Source organism: Acinonyx jubatus, chromosome F2 (genome assembly GCF_027475565.1).
Source record: "Acinonyx jubatus isolate Ajub_Pintada_27869175 chromosome F2, VMU_Ajub_asm_v1.0, whole genome shotgun sequence".
NCBI lineage: Eukaryota > Metazoa > Chordata > Mammalia > Carnivora > Felidae > Acinonyx > Acinonyx jubatus.
Window position 1 is genome coordinate 29632319 of NC_069394.1, and position 18944 is coordinate 29651262.

The 18944-nt window shown below is 32.4% G+C and overlaps 1 protein-coding gene across 4 annotated transcripts in view; it reads right to left on the minus strand.

Annotated features, from left to right (window-relative positions):
- Nucleotides 1–18944, minus strand: part of EMC2 (ER membrane protein complex subunit 2) — a 451211-nt gene that overhangs the window by 408649 nt on the left and 23618 nt on the right. For all 4 annotated transcript variants that reach the window (XR_008292581.1, XR_008292580.1, XM_027064023.2 and 1 more), the window contains exons 6-10: nucleotides 13495–13580; nucleotides 13285–13344; nucleotides 7631–7712; nucleotides 6720–6830; nucleotides 4514–4618 (exon numbers count right to left, since the gene is read on the minus strand). Coding sequence is in view for 2 of the 4 variants with exons in the window: in XM_027064023.2 (XP_026919824.1) it covers nucleotides 4514–4618; nucleotides 6720–6830; nucleotides 7631–7712; nucleotides 13285–13344; nucleotides 13495–13580 (444 nt within the window). In the remaining 2 variants the exon portion in view is untranslated. The remainder of the gene's footprint in view (nucleotides 1–4513; nucleotides 4619–6719; nucleotides 6831–7630; nucleotides 7713–13284; nucleotides 13345–13494; nucleotides 13581–18944) is intronic.

Genomic DNA, 18944 nt, shown 5'->3' on the forward strand with positions numbered 1-18944 from the left:
CAAAAAACAAAATAAAACTCTGAACGTAGTTACTATTTAGAGCTAAAGCTCTGAACTGAACTGAAAAGAGACACAAGTGAGGGTAAGCTATCAACTATTCACATAAGAAAATAATTAAGAAGACAGTGAAAAACTGTATTTATACCTTCAGATACATTTATACCTGACATTTCTTTATAGAGGAGTATACATACAAAACAGCTGTCATTAATAAGCTATGTCACCTCGGGAAAGTTATTTAATCTTTCCGTGCTTTAACTTCTTCATTTGTAGAACGGGCAAAGTACCTAGCTTGTAACAAATTGTCTGTAAATATTTGCTCTTGTAGCTATTATTGTTGTTATAATTGCAATGAATACAGCAGGCATCATAAAGAAAACTTGGAGGATGTGATTAGTAAATACAACGTAATGAGGATTAGTGTGACTTGGTGAATACTATTTATTAACTCCTTTAATCCTGAGAAAACTTCAATTGTGTCCATTTTGCAGACGAAAAGCTAAGCCCAGTGATAGTATACAACTTATCCAAAGCCACATAAATAACAAATGTCAACGCCAAACTTTGAAAACAACAATATGGATCTAGCATTTGTGTTCTTCTCTTAACTCCTACATGGTACTAGCATCCACAGAATGGGACTCATGACCAAATACAGAGATGGACAGAAACTCTCTGGATACCTACACGAGAGGAAATATACCCTTATTTCACATCATACATAGAGATCAATTCAAAATGGACTGTGGATCTAAATACAAAATGTAGAAGAAAAAAAACCTCTAAAGACACACAAAATTATCTTTATGACTATGAGTAGCAACTGATTTCTTAAACAAAACACAAAAGAAAATAAACATATTTAACATCAGAACTTTTATTCATCAAAATCATTTGAGATAGCAAGTAAAGAATTGAAGAAATTTGCTACACATACAACAAACAAAAAGCTCATAATAAGAAAACTGTTTCAAAAAAACAAAATAAAAAGTCATAAATCAATGAAAACGCTAGACTTCATGAAAGAGGATATCCAAATGGCCAATAAACATATGAAAAAAGTGTTCAATCTCACTGGTCATCAGGGAGATGCAAAATGAAACCATGAGATATGACTATACATATACCAGAATGGCTATAATTATAAAAACTGACAGCACCAAGTATTGGCAAGATGTGGAACTATAAGAACTGCCAAACACTGCTGGTGGGACTATAAACAACTAATTTGGAAAACAACTTATGACTCAGTATTTCCACTCAGAGGTATATACCCACCAGAAGTACATGTATACCAAAAGACTGTGCAGGGATATTCAGTGCAATATTATTAATGATAGCCCTAAACAGAAAATAACCCAAATGCCTATCAATAGCTAACTAAATTGTAACATGTGCATACAATAAACAATACAATGAAAATGAATGAACTACAGACATAGAGAGGGATAACGTCATAAACATAATAGTGAAATAGGCTAGACAAAAATGATTATGTACTATATGATTCCAGAAAGTTCAAAAACAAGCCAAAACAATGGGATTATAAATCAACACTCCTGAGGTTGATGGGAGCAGAAATTAAGAGGATATACTATGAGGGCTCTGGGTGCCCTGGGAAACAAGAAATGTTTCCATTTCTTGACCTGGATACATTTACCTTGTATAATTTGTTGAAATGTACATTTATGACTTGGGTTCTTTTTTCTATGTATGTTATAATAAAAATTGGTTTTAAAAATGTAATCATGCCATGTCAAAAAAAAAAGCACTCTGAGCAGCTAGTTGTTTCTCAAAAATATCTTATAAACAAGGATGTAGTTTGCATGCCACCAGTTTTATATTATCAAAGTCTTATCTTTAAATACACACACACACACACACACACACACACACACACACACACTCAAGGCCTACTACTGTGTGTGGAACCCATTATGATCTGTGCTATCTCAAACTAACTGCATTTGAAGAAGCACAGTCTAGCTAGTATTTATAAATATTCTGACTTACAATATGCCAACAGAACTAATAACCTCTATTATATATAATAAAAGTACACAAAAGTAACTTTAAATAATGTGATCATGGGGGCAGTGAATTTTTTAATCTCCCCAACCTTCTCCAACCAGGAGTATAAAAACAAAACAAAAAAAAAGCAGCACCAAAACCAAAATAATAGGAAACAAGCCCAGAGAGAACACCTTCAAAACAACTACATTACAGGCAATCTTCAAAAAAAAAACCCTATAATATGGTTTTATTATCAACAGTGACAAGACCTACAAAAGATCAAAAGCTGTATGGTAGGAGCATGGTATGTATGTATGATAGGTATGGACAACTTACTACTACTCTACAAGCCACACAAATGAAAAAAGTATGAATTGGCTGAATCCGCAAATGGCCTACAAAACTAGGGCAGTCTCAAAGGCTCCAAATCAAAGATAGGTCTTAAAAGCTGCATGCAAATGTGACATTAAACAAGTCTAACAGTCTACAACCTCAAAATCTCTGAAATACCCAGCAAACATCCTCTTTTAGGAGGGAAAAAACCTCACACTGAAGGATAATCACCAGAAACTAAAACTGAATTGAACAGGGCAGAAACAATAGGGGTAAGAGGGAGAGAAGGTACAGATAAAGGGGAAGGGTGGGGGTGATGAGGAAGGCAGTGATGCCTACAGGCAACAAATCCCAGAAAGAATGAATGAAAGGAAGAAACCTAACAACAAAATGCAACATTTAAAGCTAAGAGCAACAACTCAAAATTCAAGATCTACACAGCTCAAGGGCTGAAGCCAGAAAATCTTTCTCAATCAGACCAAGTTCTAAGAAAGACTGCATATACACAGAGGTCATATTTAAGTTCTCTGTAACAAAGAGGAAGCCATAAAAAGACAAGCTGGGAGAGTTATTATATCCTAGCTCTGACATTCTCACTCCACAAAAACCTCCTCCTAATAGAAACTATCTGATTTAACAAGAAAGAAAGAAAGAAAAAAAAAGAATACAGACTAACTTCATAAAAAAGCACTACACAGGAAAAAAAAGAAAATACCAAAAATGACAGAAAAGGATTTGAAAGAAAATGAATGATACAAAAAGGTGGTGAGAAAGGAAATCCAATAAACTTACATCCTGGAAAAAAAAACTTTAGTAATTAAACAGAAAAATTATTTAACACTATAATTCTAAAAGCAACTCCTCAAATTAAGAGGATTAAATCCACATACTCAATGGGTCTACTGTGCATTTGGGAAAACTGACCCAATAATAATCAATAAAACATACCGTAGTAAAACTACTGGATTTTAATGATAAAGGAAAAATTCCTTTGGACATCCAGACAAAAAATCTAAGTCACTTAGGGAAAGAAAATCAGTATGTATCAGACCTCTTGATAGCAATATTTTATCCTAAAACACAATGAAACAATATTTTTAAGATACTTAAGTAACGTAAGCCAAAGGTTGTATAAAAAGCCCAACTATCCTTCAAATATAAAGACTACTGAGAGATAAGTTTATAAACATGCAAGGTGTAAAAAGGTATGTTTTCCCATGAACCCTTCCTGGAGAATCTCATAGAGACAGCTTCAGAAAACTAAAAAAAGAGAAGTTTCAGATAAGCTCTGACAAGTAAGCAAAGCACAAAACCTTTGTTATATAATCTGGTTAGTTTACCTTTAGGCTTTTCTTCCTCCCTTTTAATGACTTGAGATACCTCTAATTAATAATACACTCAACTCACATACCCAATCTGCTTCTGAAATACATTATACAATTTGTTTACCTTTCCTGAATTTTTAGAATTACTTTTTATTTGCCAAATGCTAAACTATTGAAATTTCCAGATGGTAAGGCTAATTATAGGATCAAAATAGTAATGGACTTCTTTTGTAGAACTGTATTGGTTTTTTTTGTTTTTTTTTTTTTATTTTTTATTTTTTATTTTTTAAAAATTTTTTTTTCAACGTTTTTTATTTATTTTTGGGACAGAGAGAGATAGAGCATGAACGGGGGAGGGGCAGAGAGAGAGGGAGACACAGAATCGGAAACAGGCTCCAGGCTCCGAGCCATCAGCCCAGAGCCTGACGCGGGGCTCGAACTCACGAACCGCGAGATCGTGACCTGGCTGAAGTCGGACGCTTAACCGACTGCGCCACCCAGGCGCCCCTGTTTTTTTTTTAATAGGCTTCACGCCCAGCACAGAGCCCAATGTGGGGCTTGAACTCACAAACGTGAGATCAAGACCTGAGCTGAGATCAAGAGTCAGACGCTTAACCAACTGAGCCACCCAGTTGCCCCAGTAAGACTTTTTTTTGAAGAAAGAAAAAGAACAAGTGATCCTACAAGTTAATTCTACAGAGTTAAAACACATCTGATTAAGACCCAAAGGCATAAAAGTTCAATGACAGACATGTGGCTTTGTAGTCTGCTGAAACAAAAACAAGTAAGAAATACATTAACTGACCTATAATGAATGACAACATAAAATGATCAATACTGACCTGATAAGCTCTGTTTATTTGACTAGCTGCCCAACTAGCATATTTCATGTTGTCCTTTTTTGTTTTTGCACTTGCTTTTGGATTAGAAGCAATATGACTTGCCGACTAAAAACAAAAAAGAAACATCAAAAAATTCCTTTCTTCTAGCCAAGATAATCAAAAAAACCATGTAAAGGTCATAATTGCATTGGGATAACAAAGAGTTTTTTAAAACTGTACCAAAACAAGTTTAAAAATAAAAGTAAACTGGAATAGAGTTTTCAAAAATGAAAAAATATTTTTAAATATAGAATAAGGTAACAAAAAAAAGAATGAATATCTTACATAATATCTAATTTATTTTATTAGCTGTCTACCACAACTCATAAAGGTAAAATTAAATACTTAAGTATTGTAGAATATCACTTAAATCACTTAAATATTGTAGGAAGATTGCTGGTCATTATTATTATGTTATTAAGTTATTATTTCTAGTTATTTATCACAGTATTACTTCAGCTATATCCTATGTCAGAATTATAGAATTATTGAATACTCGTAAGAAGGAATCTCAAAAATAATTTAGTCCAACTTCCTACATTAACAGGTGAAAAAAACTTAGGAGTGATGTGACTTGACCAAAGCAAGTTAATGAAAGCCTTACAAAAAGAAAGAGATCTTCATTTCCAATCTACTTCTCTTTTCACTACATCCAGAGTTTCCAAACTATGTTCCACAGCACCAGTTAAAATCACTGCAATTTGATCCATCCTAATCTAGGATCCATAAAAGAATATGTACACCCCCAAAATTATATGCTTACTTTTAAGTATTTATATACACATTTCTTGGGAGAAGATCTTTTATATTATGCTTAAATATGTCTTAATCTTACGAGGCTCTGTCCATGTTATTAAAAACAAATTAAGCCTTTCTTTCATACTTAGCCTGTGTTATAGGCTCTTTCCCTCTATCACCTCCTCTATCAATCAGGAATTTATATGCCAAAATCTTATATTTACACCTTTATGTCTTTCATGTCACCTTTTTTGGTATGAATTTCAGCAAACAGAGCAATTAAAAGAAGGCCTCTGGACTCAACTGCTTGAGCTGATATCCCAGTTCAATCACTCAGTAGGTCTGTAACTATCCTTCCACAAATTAATTAGATCTCTCTGCATCTTAGTTTCACTTTGTGTGAAACGGTGGTAATAACAGTATCTTCTCAAAAAGGTGATGTGAAGATTCAATGATTTAAATTTTAAAAAGAGCTCAAAAAAATGCTTAGCACATAAAGTGCTATGTGTAAACTATTAATAATCTATTGTTATATATATGTTTATTAGTATTTCATTTATTTGGTAAAAAGAGTCACCGTTACTATATTGTATGTCCAAGCCACTACAATTGGCACTGGTAGATCCAAAAAAAATTTCTTGAAATTCCTCTGAACTGTTTTCTAATTATATTTTGTCATTCTTTTCCTGAAAATTATTTCATTTATGTTTCTTCCTGCCTCCATCTCTGCAACGAATTCTCTTTCACTAAGCCTTAACAAGAGATTCATCCAAAAGTCCATGAAAAGACCAGGATAAATTAAAATTTCAAAGAACTAGCTTATTAAAAAAAAAAAGTTTTCTGATTGTAGAGAGAGGGGCTCATTTTATGTATATTTTAAAGCTCAGCAAATTCTTCCTCTATTTCCCATAGCCCTTGTTAATTGACTTTTCTAAGCTTGTCATCTGGCATACATAAACCATAGAAATATTTAATTACATGCCTCCCACAATTTCCAAGCTCTTCTTCTGTACCATATAAGAAGTTTATATTTGACAATAGAGATTTTATTTTCTAATGTCTGTTACTCCATAATTTAAAAATATGTCATAAAATTTAAGGTAAGAAAAACAAAAATGATGGACATAAACCCAAGAATATCAAAACAATTAAGATATATACAATATGGTTTTGTATCTGTTACTATTTAATAAGGGCAGACTTAAATTCTGATAAAAGATTTTTTAAAATAAAATGTCAAATATCCAGGATATATTAACTTTCAAAAATAAAACTGCCTTACAACCTATTGCTCATATTTAACTAGAGGGGAAAAAATATGCTATCAACAAAACACAAAAAACAAGACAGAAATGAATGGATGGGATAGACTTAATGGGTTTAAATGACAGAATTCAGAAAATAACATTAAACATGCACCTCTACTCACCATGTAAAGCCCAAACAAAGCTCTCATATTTCTGTTGTTCAGTTTCAATGCCTGTGCAAAATACTTTCGTGAAAGTTCGAGGTTTTCAAGTCCACCTTGAGTATATTTAACCTGTTAAAAATTGCAAAGTGCTGAAATCTGTTTATTTTACTACTTTGAAATACAGCATGTTTCATCATACCACAGGCATGAGTAACTAAAACAGATATTCTGTAAACAAATGCAAGATGTTAAAAGAATTCATCTTAAAGTTGTTAATCTAAATTTTAAAACATAACCTCCCCTGAAAAGCCTATTCTATGAACATTAAGATCAGAGTAGTTTTTAAAACAAAATGCTGTCATTAAAAAAGCCAATGTAATTTCTATTTCAACTGCTTTGCAAATGCCTCACAACTTTATATTTTCTATCACTAGCATTCTAAATCCACATGTAAACACTGAGTCATCCTTTTCTAGCCACCTTGACATTTCTTAATAACAAAATCCTTCCAACATAGCATTCAACTGTGTACCATTATTCTTACTAGTGAGATAAATACTTGCTACTTCCAAAACTACTGATCTTAATATGAATTTCCTAGAATATGGAGTTAAAAATCATAATTGTTATAAATGTCTCAGAAGCCATTAAATGGTGACAGCTGTGACATCATCGTTCATAATTAGGAAATAAAATAGTATATAATAAAAAAAAATTTCACTGTTTGAAATGCTTTTATTTTTAAAGTCATATTCCTATTACAGTGTTAAAAATTTAAAACTTTTACTCATACAGTTAATTTTCATCGGATGTGTTAAATATTTATATACTTGCCTCATACTAAATAGGACATATTTATAGTTCTAAAATAATACATAACACCCACAAAAATAAAATCATATACAACTGTTGTTTCTGAAAACACTTACTTCAGCATACTGCTGACAGTATAAGTGGTTGTGTGGATTAGTCATCATTAGCTCTTCTAAGCAAAAGGCTGCCTTAGCATAGCTGAAAAATGAGGAGTAATCAGTTTTAAAAGTCAGAAATATCATCGTAGCTAAAATAACTTAAAAATAATTAAAAATAACTTAAAACAATGATTGAAAATAACTTTAAAACAATTTTAGTGATGTTAGACATTTTATTCCCAAAATTTAAATAGCTTTACTAATAAAATACTTGTTATGCTGAATTCATAAATACAAATAACAAATGCTTAAATCCTAAAGCAGCTTATGAACAATCAGTAGATACCACCTTCTTAAAACTGGGTCACCATTATGACATCCAAACGTTATTCACAACACAGACTTCACGACCTTGGACTGGGCTACATATAAAATAACATCAAGTCCATTGATCACTGAATTACATATTCAAATAGCTAAAGTGTAATGAGGAACATTTTATTAAATACTATCTATTCACAAAAATCCTTATTGATACATACTTACTAATATATTCTATTACAAAGACTTTTTATTACTTGTTTGTCAAATACAAAATTATAATGAAGTTATATATTTTTAAACCCATGAAAAATAGATGAAGTTAGTGGTTTTGATATGCACTCTACTATTATTTCATCATGTGGTAAAGGGACAAGCATCTTGCTAAAAACCTGAGGAGAGAACCGCTACAAAGGGTTCTGGAAAAATAGTTTTACACCACATGACTGTAGTTCCCCTTAATGTATTTTATATGTTTAAAGTGATGTGCATCCTCAGCATTTATAGGAAATCCTAAAGAACACAGGTGTTACAAGATTTATTCCCAGTGAAAAGGTGGTAATAGTACCTAACAGAAAAAGGCATCTCCAGTTACTTTTGGCATTTGTCACCAATGTACAAAGCTACCTATCTTTACACTAAGTCTGATATACTGTTCAAAATACACATGCTGCAGTTTCACATATATGTAAGTGACTAATAACAGCTACCTTTTATTACATGCTCTTTATGTATCAAGCACTTCTCCAGGTATGTTATATGTATTAACTCATTTAATCCTCCCCAAACCCTAGGAAGGAGGAAATTATTATTATCATTTTATAGTTGAGAAGGCACAGAGATGCAAACTGAAACCTAGGCTGTGCCACTCCAGACAGCCTACTCTTAACCACTATGCTTACTGTCTCTAGGCACTACACACAATGAAAAACCATGGTCATGATGGTAGTGATGAAGACGTCAATGATAACATAAAAAGAGGTACAACAATCAAACCCAAAGGGCCTCAGAAACCAAAAGCACCCTATAGATGACCTAAATATCACAGCGTTTTAGATTTATGTATACTTACTATCATCAAGGATCCTACAGCTGTTTAGTCCTTTTCATTTTTATATCCAAAACGCAGCACTGGTTCTTGACATGTGATAGGTATATAATAAATCACTAAACAAATAACTGAATAAATATCTAGAACAAAGTATTATGATTACCTATCTAATATCATTCTATGAGAGATAAGGAAAGTTTACCTTAAACACTCAACTTTACCAAAAAGACAGTTCCCTTCTAAATGTGTTCCTTTTATCAAGATGATGCAAAAATTCATATTAATGCTAAGAATAAATGTTCTTACAGATTTAAATAGGCTGAGCACAACTCTCATTCTGGTTCTTATACATCACAGAGTAAGATAAAATAGGCAGGTAGGAGTTTCTACTGAAAACTGAATGCCAAGGTATTTTTCTCAAAATTATTTAGTATCACAAAGAAGAGGGTACCTTTCCCCTGTTTTACAAAGTATAAAATCATACTAATTTAGTGGATAAAGTATAAAATCAAATAAACTTAGAGCTGAAAGAAGCAAAAGACAGTCTAATACAGTTTTCACAGCAGCAGTTCACTCAAGAGTATTAAACCACATGGAAAGTAACTTGAGTGACTATTTCCTCAATTCTCCCAAGAATGGTACCTAGCCAATTTCATTCCAAATGCATAAAAAAGATAATTCATTACATACAATAACTCAATGGTTAGAGAATTAAAATTATTTGAATCTATTTAAAATAACTACTATAGTATGTCAGTGACTAAATAAAGTTTTCCAAGTTCTTCCGTTCCTCACAAAAGCATTTATATAGATCATATTTATCCCTGCATTGCTTTATCAACTTTATGATTTTTCCTTATGGGATATTGATAATTCCATCTGTTACAGAATTTTATAGTTAAGGCTGGACCTACATATAGTCACAATTATAATTAGTTTATATTACTAACTGCTTCTTGCTGATATAACATCTAGTTCTGACTATAAATCAAGGGGAAAAAATCAGGTATCTTTGTTCAAAATACATATTTTCCTTTATAATTTGTATTGGTGGTGCTAATATATACATTTTAACTAATTTTTTATATTTAGAACAAGTAAAATGTCTCAATATGGTCAACTGGTGTAATATATATAACTACAATCACTAAACAGGAACTATAATCAGAGATTTATAAATCAAATTTAAAAATAAGAAGCAAAATTAAATGTAACTTTTTAAAGATATAAAAACACACACGGCAGAATTCCATATCCTCTTTAACCTCTCTAACACAATGAATAGGCTTATATGAACATTCTATTTTGGAAATTTATTTGGAGTAAAAACTCTAGATCTAGAGTAGCAATGCTGCCTGTGACCTATTCTACTTAAAAGAGCTTATAACTACTACTCCTAGGCAGAAAGAATGCCAAAATGATAAATATATCTAGCAACTCCTAATTTGCTACATTTTGCCACTATCCCCACAAAACTGTAGAGACATTCTACAGAAGTTTCCTCTTCTACCAAAAATAAATAAACAACAACAAACCTAACTACCACAGCAACTTGCGCAAACAGGTTAAATGAATTAAATGAACAGATTCTGATTTTCATATAGTTTCAAAAAATCTGGAGATATTTCCACTCACCCTAAACCTGAATATTCCCTCTGTGTTCAATTAAAAAAACTAAATGGTCATTTTGTAAATAACTAGCTTTAAGACCAGAAAGAGTTCTGTGATACAAGATAAAAAGGTAGGCTGAACAACTGAAAAATCCCAAGAAATCGAGAAACACAAAGACAGAATAAGTACCTAAAATGTAATTTCTTCTCAGGGGAAATGATAATTTTCTGTCTTTGTATTTCTTGATTTCTTGGGATTTTTCAGTTCATTTCTCTTAAGTATATGTATATTCAACTCTATCTCAAAGAAGTCTTTAGATTCAAAGAAAAACTGAATGTGGCTATTACAAGGTAAAGCTAATAATAATAATAATAAACTTAATTATGGGTTAAAAATAGAGTATGATCTATTTTAGAACTAAATACAGAAATATAAGAAATACATACAAAAAAGTAACACCGAGAAAGAAAACAGAAAACTGAGGTGATACATTTATGTAGTTCTTAGAGGACGTGAAAGCAATCAAAATTGAAATACATATAAAAATATGAAATTTTTGTAAGTTAAAAGAATCAATGTTAAAAAGATACATATCAAACAAGGATATACTTTTGACAGGACAAAGGTTCATATCATTTATATAGTATACATGTTGCCAAAGTGAGCACTCACATCATTTGTATAAAAAGCTATTAAAAATTTATAAAAAGTTTTAACCAATTTCCACTTCACAAAATTTATGAAGACTAAAAAGAATGATAGCAGCCAGTGTTAAGGGGACGCTAATAATTTCTGATGTGAGAGTAAATTTCTAGTGAACAACATTTACCAAAACCACTAAAAATGAGCATATAATCATGTAATTTTACTTCTAAGAATTAAGACCAGGAAACAAAATAATTAGCATAGCATTATAGCAAAAATGAAAAAACAAAAACAAAAGACCAAGCTTTCCATTCCCGTAGGAAACTGGTAAAGAATACTAGAGCACATTAATAAGATAGAATAATAGAAAGCTACTAAAATATTTATTGTGATAAGGAATGTATGTCAAAACATAACAAAGTAAAAAGAATAAGCTATAAAAGATAATTCTATTTTAGGTTTCTGTTTCAAAAGGTACAGAGGAAAAAAATCAAATATAAATTGTAGATAAGTTAAGAGGATGATCCAATTAGGATTTTGGTCTCTGTCTTTACTCTTTGTTGCATTTTCCAAACTTTCTTCATTAGATATTTAATTTAAAAAAAATGCCTTGATTAATATGAAGTGTTTTTAAATGCCTTTAATCTCAAGATCTTCAAAAGACGCTAAAATATTTGAAATAACTGTCATCTGTTTTAAGGACAAAATAGAACGAATGTTAATTGTTGTACTGCACTCCAAAAATTCAGCTTCATGTTAAACTATATACTGTACACTTTATAAAGGTTGACTTTAAAACTATGAAAAATGGAACACCTGAAATTAATATAGTACTGTATGTTAAATACATGGGAATAAAAATAAAAATAAATTTTGAAAAAAAGCTAGGAAAAGTGGAAACATCACCATTTAAACCAAAATGTACTGTATCACTCTCACATACATAAGAAAATCTTGAGTATTTTTACATATGTGATCATAGAATCATACATACATCTATATGCACATAATTCAGGACATAATTCTCCAAAGGAAACAAAAAGAATCTGACAGCTAGAACACAGCTGAGAGAAGAGAACTGAAGAATGGTTCCCAGAATACAATAGACATTCATTAAATGACAGCTATTACTTTTATTTTAGCTTCCAGTTTTACATGCAGATAACTACCTTAATTCTCCATTTCACATCACACACATAGCCCTGGGTAAAGGCAAGAGGTAGGTGCCTTAATTCTATTTTATTTCCTGTTTCAATTATTTATAGTATGAGACTGAGGTTAACTATTCATACACAGTAAAAATATGTGCATGAGAATCTGAGGCTATTCTCTCAGAAAGAAGAAAAGAAACAATGTGATATACTTCAGATTTAGAAGAACTAAGGGAAAAAAGAAAAAAAATCCTGCCTGTAGATAGAGGTTGGCGTTAATGCTGCAATATTAGAAAACTTGCACTAAGACTAGGCTAATCCTCTCACACTGGGATTTCCTCCTGTCACTGCATCAATAAAAAAAGCTAACAAAAACATTAAATATCCAATAAGTAAGTTCCTACAGCATTCAACATTCTTGATTATTCTTGGTCTTTTACCCAGGCAACAGAATGCTTCTAACTCTGGAAGAGTTGATTCTCTTAATACTAAGGCTAATAAATGCATACAATTGACAGAATTTTTAAACAGCAGGGTGTATAATACTCTTTGTATATAAGAACAATTTAGACTCTAAAAATTCACAATTTTGAATCAGTAAAAATAGCCTTAGTTCAGCGAAAGCAGGTCTTTCTAATTCCAAAGAATCCATCTATATTTGAAAGAAAAACTTATTTCTCAAACAAAATAACTTAGCAAAACGCAAATGACTTAATTAAAGCAATTCACATATTACAACCAACAAATTGTTGATTTGTTAGGTTTCATTTATTTTGTTCATTTAAAATGACACATGACTCATAACTTCTCACCAATCCTTCAGAAACCACTACATCCTCTGAACTTCTATAATAGTGATAAAAACTACACTCCTAACAAAATTTATAACTTACTCATGTTCATTGATATAAAGTTCTGCAAGTTCATGCCAGGCTTCTTGGTCTCCAACAAATCTGGTGAGAGGAAAGGGAAAGAAAATAAGTGTGTAGATATTCTGTAAATGAACAGCATGGAGGCAAAAAGCAAAATTAAATGCAAATTCCATTTTAATTAAAAAAGATTTATCAGAATAACAAAACACAATCCTCTTGTAAGACACTCACTGTTCCAGATACTCATTCAGTTCCCGAATGGCCTCCACATTTTTCCCCTGGGCTTTTCGAATGGCAATCTTACGCTTTCTTGCAGCCTATGGGTTGACATTAATAAAGGATTAGGCCCTCATGATTCCCTGGGTTTTTGTAAAGAAGGTAATTTGACTGTGCAAATTATTATCTCAATGCCAGTGAAATTCCATTGTAGAAATACTGCTTACTGGGAGTTTATAAACATACCCCATGACATCCCACTGGGGAATTCAAACATTCCTCTAACAATCACATATGCTTTACTTTTGATGTACACAATGTATGCATCATTTCATTCAAATAAATAACCATCCAGATTCTGATAATTACAAGCCAGCAGGGAATCCTAATCTTTACCCAGCCTAAACTCCTTTACCCTGTCTCATTCATAAGATTTGTATGTTAAGAGATAGAGGGATAGTGGAGATTAGAAAAAAAAATCTCACCATGGCCACTTGAATGTCATTATAAAATATAGCTCCCAATAACTTTTTTCAGTTTTAAGGAAAAAACCTACCTGTAAGTCTTTCAAAAGAATAGCACAGAACTTGAAAAAAATATTTTATAATAAACAAAACTTTAAACTTGCATTTTAAAGTTTTTTAAACAATAAATATAAATATCAGTGCCATTTATGCATTCATCAAATATGCACTAAACATCTATCATTTGACAGGCACTGTGCAAGATAATGAAAATATGGGGATAAAAAAGAATAGATAATTCATTACAGGAGCAATGAAAAAAAGACACATCAAATAAAAAAGACAATGATAGAGATATCTAGGGTGTTGTGGCAACATGGAGGATATCCTAACACAGGCTGTGGCAGAGTGGAGGAGGTGTAAAGGCAGGAAGCAAAGAGGTTCGCAGATGTGATACCTGTACTGAAACAGAAAGAGCAAGTAGACATTAAAAAAGCAAAAGAGGAAATTGTGTGGAGGACAAAGCACAGATGAAGGAACACAGAAACAAAGGCACAGAAGACACCAACAGTATGTGTAATCAGACAGCAACATTGTGTATAATCCAGACTATCTATCTGAGGGGGGAGTTAATAGGGACTGGAGGGCACTATATAAAATATTAAATTTATATCTCTTCCATCTCTATTTAATTCAATGCAGATAGCTAAACAATAAAACAAACCAAAACTATGGCCAAGTTTATGAATTATGAACATGATTGCGATTGTTTTATACAATACATACTCTATAAAAATGCAGACAAGGGAAGTAAAATGAATGGGACCTCTTTAGACTAGTAGAGCTACCTTTCATAGGTGAAAAAGGTGGAGGTTTTGCTCGAAAGAAGTGAAAGTAAAAAAATCAGAGAAAATCAAGAGATTTCCAATAAATAAGACCATGAGTGATATTTGTAATAACAATGATAAAAAACATGTTGGTAAGAAAAAATGAAATGTGTTAAAATGTATATCCTTGATTATTAAGCTCATGCTGAAGGCTTAATACAATACCTGCCATATGGCAGGTATTCAAATATTTTTGGAATAATTTCACTATGTACAATAATGAACGTGCTATAATAAATGTACCATTTAAAAGGCCTCAAGAATTCAGAAAGAAAAGTAAGAGAAAAAGCTCTAAACGTAACTCAATCTTAAATACTTGAGGAAGAATATTAGACTTCAAATGAGAGCCTTCTTCCAAGTTCTTCTGAAAACAGGTGATGGATAACTTAACACATAACTAAGAAACAAATTTCTTCTGGATATATCATATCTAATGCCACCAATCCAACATCATTTGAAGCATATTTTAACTGTTTATTCCTTTCATCTATCATGATACTACTTCCTCTACAGGCAATATGGTAGAACAGAGTCCATGTTTTAAAATAAAAAAGATAAGAAATAAATACCAACTCTTGACACTTACCAGCTTTCTAACCAAAGGCAAAATACTTAACCTTCCCAAATGTGCATAATACCCCAATCTCCAAGTACCACTGTAAAGCAACTAACACAGTACACAGTATATAATGGTATTGAATAAATAGTATCTTCCTTCCTTTCTCCTTTATTCTATGCTTAACATTATGTTAAGCATAATACAATTCTACCTATGACATCTTTAAAAGCCCAGAACAGGTTGCTTCATTTGATACTAATATCTTGTCCAATCTTTATAGGATTTGCACCAGTTGAGATATTACAAAGATGTAATGAAATTTGTTGAAAATATTAGATTCAAATGTGACATATCAGACAAAAGGTCTAAGTATGAACATGAATAACAATGAATACTTCCATGGTAAGAAGTATGGTATGAACATTGTAATGGATACCATTATGTACAATATAAGTTTCATGAAGAAGGGTATACTAAAAACACCCATCTAACTTTAATTCTTTTTCTTGGTGATTTAACAGCAGAACCATCTCTCTATTGTTGAATATACACTGATATTTTTAGGTCAGCAGCATGCTGCAAAATATAGTTTATAAAGCATTGCTGTAAGGTTTCAAAGATAATTCATGTTTAAAATGCCTTTTAAAAAACACACCTTTTATAAATGATGGAAAACAGATTTAAACAACTTAAATGCATCGGAAGAGACAGAATTAAGAGTAGAATCTGAAATTTCTGCTTCCCATTCTAGAACCTTCTAGACTTCCTGAAAGAATCTGCAATATTACAGGTTAAATAACTGTTACTATTATTTTGAATTATGTGTTTGTAGTAGGTGAAATGTCATAATTTTATAACAATGTAAAACAAACAGAATTCAGTATTAACTTTGTAACTGAAAGTTTTAAATATAAGGCTTTAATTAATCAATTTGGGAAAAGTGCCCAAAAATCTCTACTATATAAGCAATATATTGATTGATCATGTAAAACCTAAGATATAGCATTTTATTTCCTAATAGTATAAAGTCTAAAACAAACTTTTAAGTGGTAACACTTCAACTAAGGCAAGGACAGTCTTCCTAATTAAACTATGTATGACAGCTTAAAGAAATACCTATGTGGCAACAACTGTCATATAGGCAATGATATATTATTAAGTTATATACTATGCAACAGTCTTTTCCATGTTATTTCTCCTAAAAGAAAAATAATACCACATGCTAGCATAAGAACCAATCTTTTTTTATCATGATAATTTTAAGTGAGAATTAAGCAGGGATTTCATTTCTGGCCAAGATGGGAGTAACAGGGATCAGATTTACCCTCCTGCCTGAACCAATCAAAGAACTCGACTATATATATGAAACAATCACTTTTAAGGCATAGGACAAGAGGCACAGTGATCTCTCAGCGGCTGGAAACAAATGAGGTGAGCCCTATTTTTATTGTCCTGGCTTGCTACCTTGAGGGAGTTTCATGGAATGAATCCTGTGCAGGAAGAGAAAACAGGTTGAGTTCAGTAGACTGTGAGTTCAGGAAAAGGAGCTGAGTATCAGGAAGATCAAAGGCTAGAGCTTATAGTACTAGAGAAAAAAGAAACAGAATAAGAACTCTAGATTCCCCTTGAATCTGAAGGGTTTTCCTGGAGTATTCAGCCTTGTACTGACCAGTGCATGTGAGTGAAAACACTAACCAAGCCAAGAAAAGAATCACCAGGAAGGCTTAAGGGGAAGTGTCTTGAGCTTACACAGGGATGGGAATAGTGCCTATTCCCACCAACCAGACTAGAAAATGCCATGATTCCTGTGGCAATGGACAGAGTGCCCAGAAGGATGTAATGAGGTATCATTAGCCCTATATACATTGCTCTGAATCTCTCTAACAAAGACCCAAAAGGATCAAATTGCTTCCAAATAACTTGTATACCACAAGAAAGCTCAAGATTATATTACAGGAATACAAAAATGGAAAGGAGTAAAAACTTTTGAAGATGATAGTTTTGTTCACAATCTTGATTGTGTGATGGCTTCACAGGTATATCCAAGTGTCAAAACTTACCAAATTGCACACCTTAGTTAAATGTGTCCAGTCTATTCTACATCAATTGTATGTCAAAACAGTTTTAAAATAGCATTAATTGGACTAAAAGTTAAGTCAAGTCTTGAATATTTATCAATTTCCATTTATTTCTTTTTTATACTTTCTTTCCTAAAAGTATGCCAATGTTCTGAATTTTTCTAAATATCTTGTTTGGAAAAAGCTTTGCAAATGCCAGTTTGAGTCTTAGAAATGAAAACTATTCGGGGCACTTGCGTGACTCAGTTGGCTGAGCCTTTGGCTCAGGTCACAATCTCATGGTTTGTGAGTTCAAGCCCCCTCATTGGGCTTGCTCCTGTCAGCCTATCAGCACAGAGCCTGCTTCAAATCCTCTGTCCCCTTCTTTCTCTGCTCCTCCTCTGCTTACGCTCTCTCTCAAAAAAGAAAAAAAATAAAAACAATATATATGTTAAAAAAAAAAAAATGAAAACTGTTCCAGGGGTGCCTGGGTGGCTCGGTCAGTTAAGCGTCCGACTCTTGATTTCAGCTCAGGTCATAATCTCACAGTTTGTGAAACTGAGCCTGGCATCAGGCTCTGCATTGACAGTGCAGAGCCTGTCTGGGAGTCTCTCTCTCCTCTCTTTCTGCTCCTCTCCTGGCTCGCATGTTCTCTCTCTCTCTCTCTCTCTCAAAATAAATAACCATTTTTTTAAAAAGTGAAAACTGTTCCACTTCACAAGTGATTTTAATAACAGCAGTTAGAAATTTCTATTATAAAATATTTCTATAATAAAATAGAAAGTACTGATGACCACCAACAAATCTTCATCAAACTTGCTACATGCTTTCTGTAACACTACATACAAAGAGGCTAGCCAGCAATTCTTCCAGAAACACTTGTCATATCTTAAAAAAATAAGCTACAGTGGGGAAGAAATGCCACCTAGGAAAAGATTAAAGGATTAAGATCTACCAGCAAAATACAATCTAGACTCCCTTACTGCAGATGCTGGGACCTAGGAAGAAACAGACCACTGACCTACAGAAGGAAAGCAGAATTCTAGGTTCTTCCAAGGCTTATGCCCACTAACCTAAGAAATGTGGCATTCTGAAAGCATCTTCATCTTTGGCACAGAGGCAATTACATCTAATTCCAAAACAAAACTTCAAATATTTGATAAATCACACTATGCAGTTTACAATTCTAGGCAAAATCTGATCTTTCTGAAATATGAAATTAAATTAAAAAGGGAGTAATTACTATACCTCTTTTCTGAAAGGCATATAAGTTCGACAAGTATTCATTGAAGGCCTACCATATGCTAGGCATTAGTCCATGCAATGGACATAATGATTTCCCTCAAGGAACTTTCAAAGGAAGAAAAGCCTACTTTTATTTTGAAAGCAAACAAACAAACAAAAAAACTGGTGCTCAGGTAAGCCAAGGGATAAAAGCTCACAGTGAGCCTAATCCAATACTTGGCTTTGATAGGTATATTTGACAGTTACCTTTCTA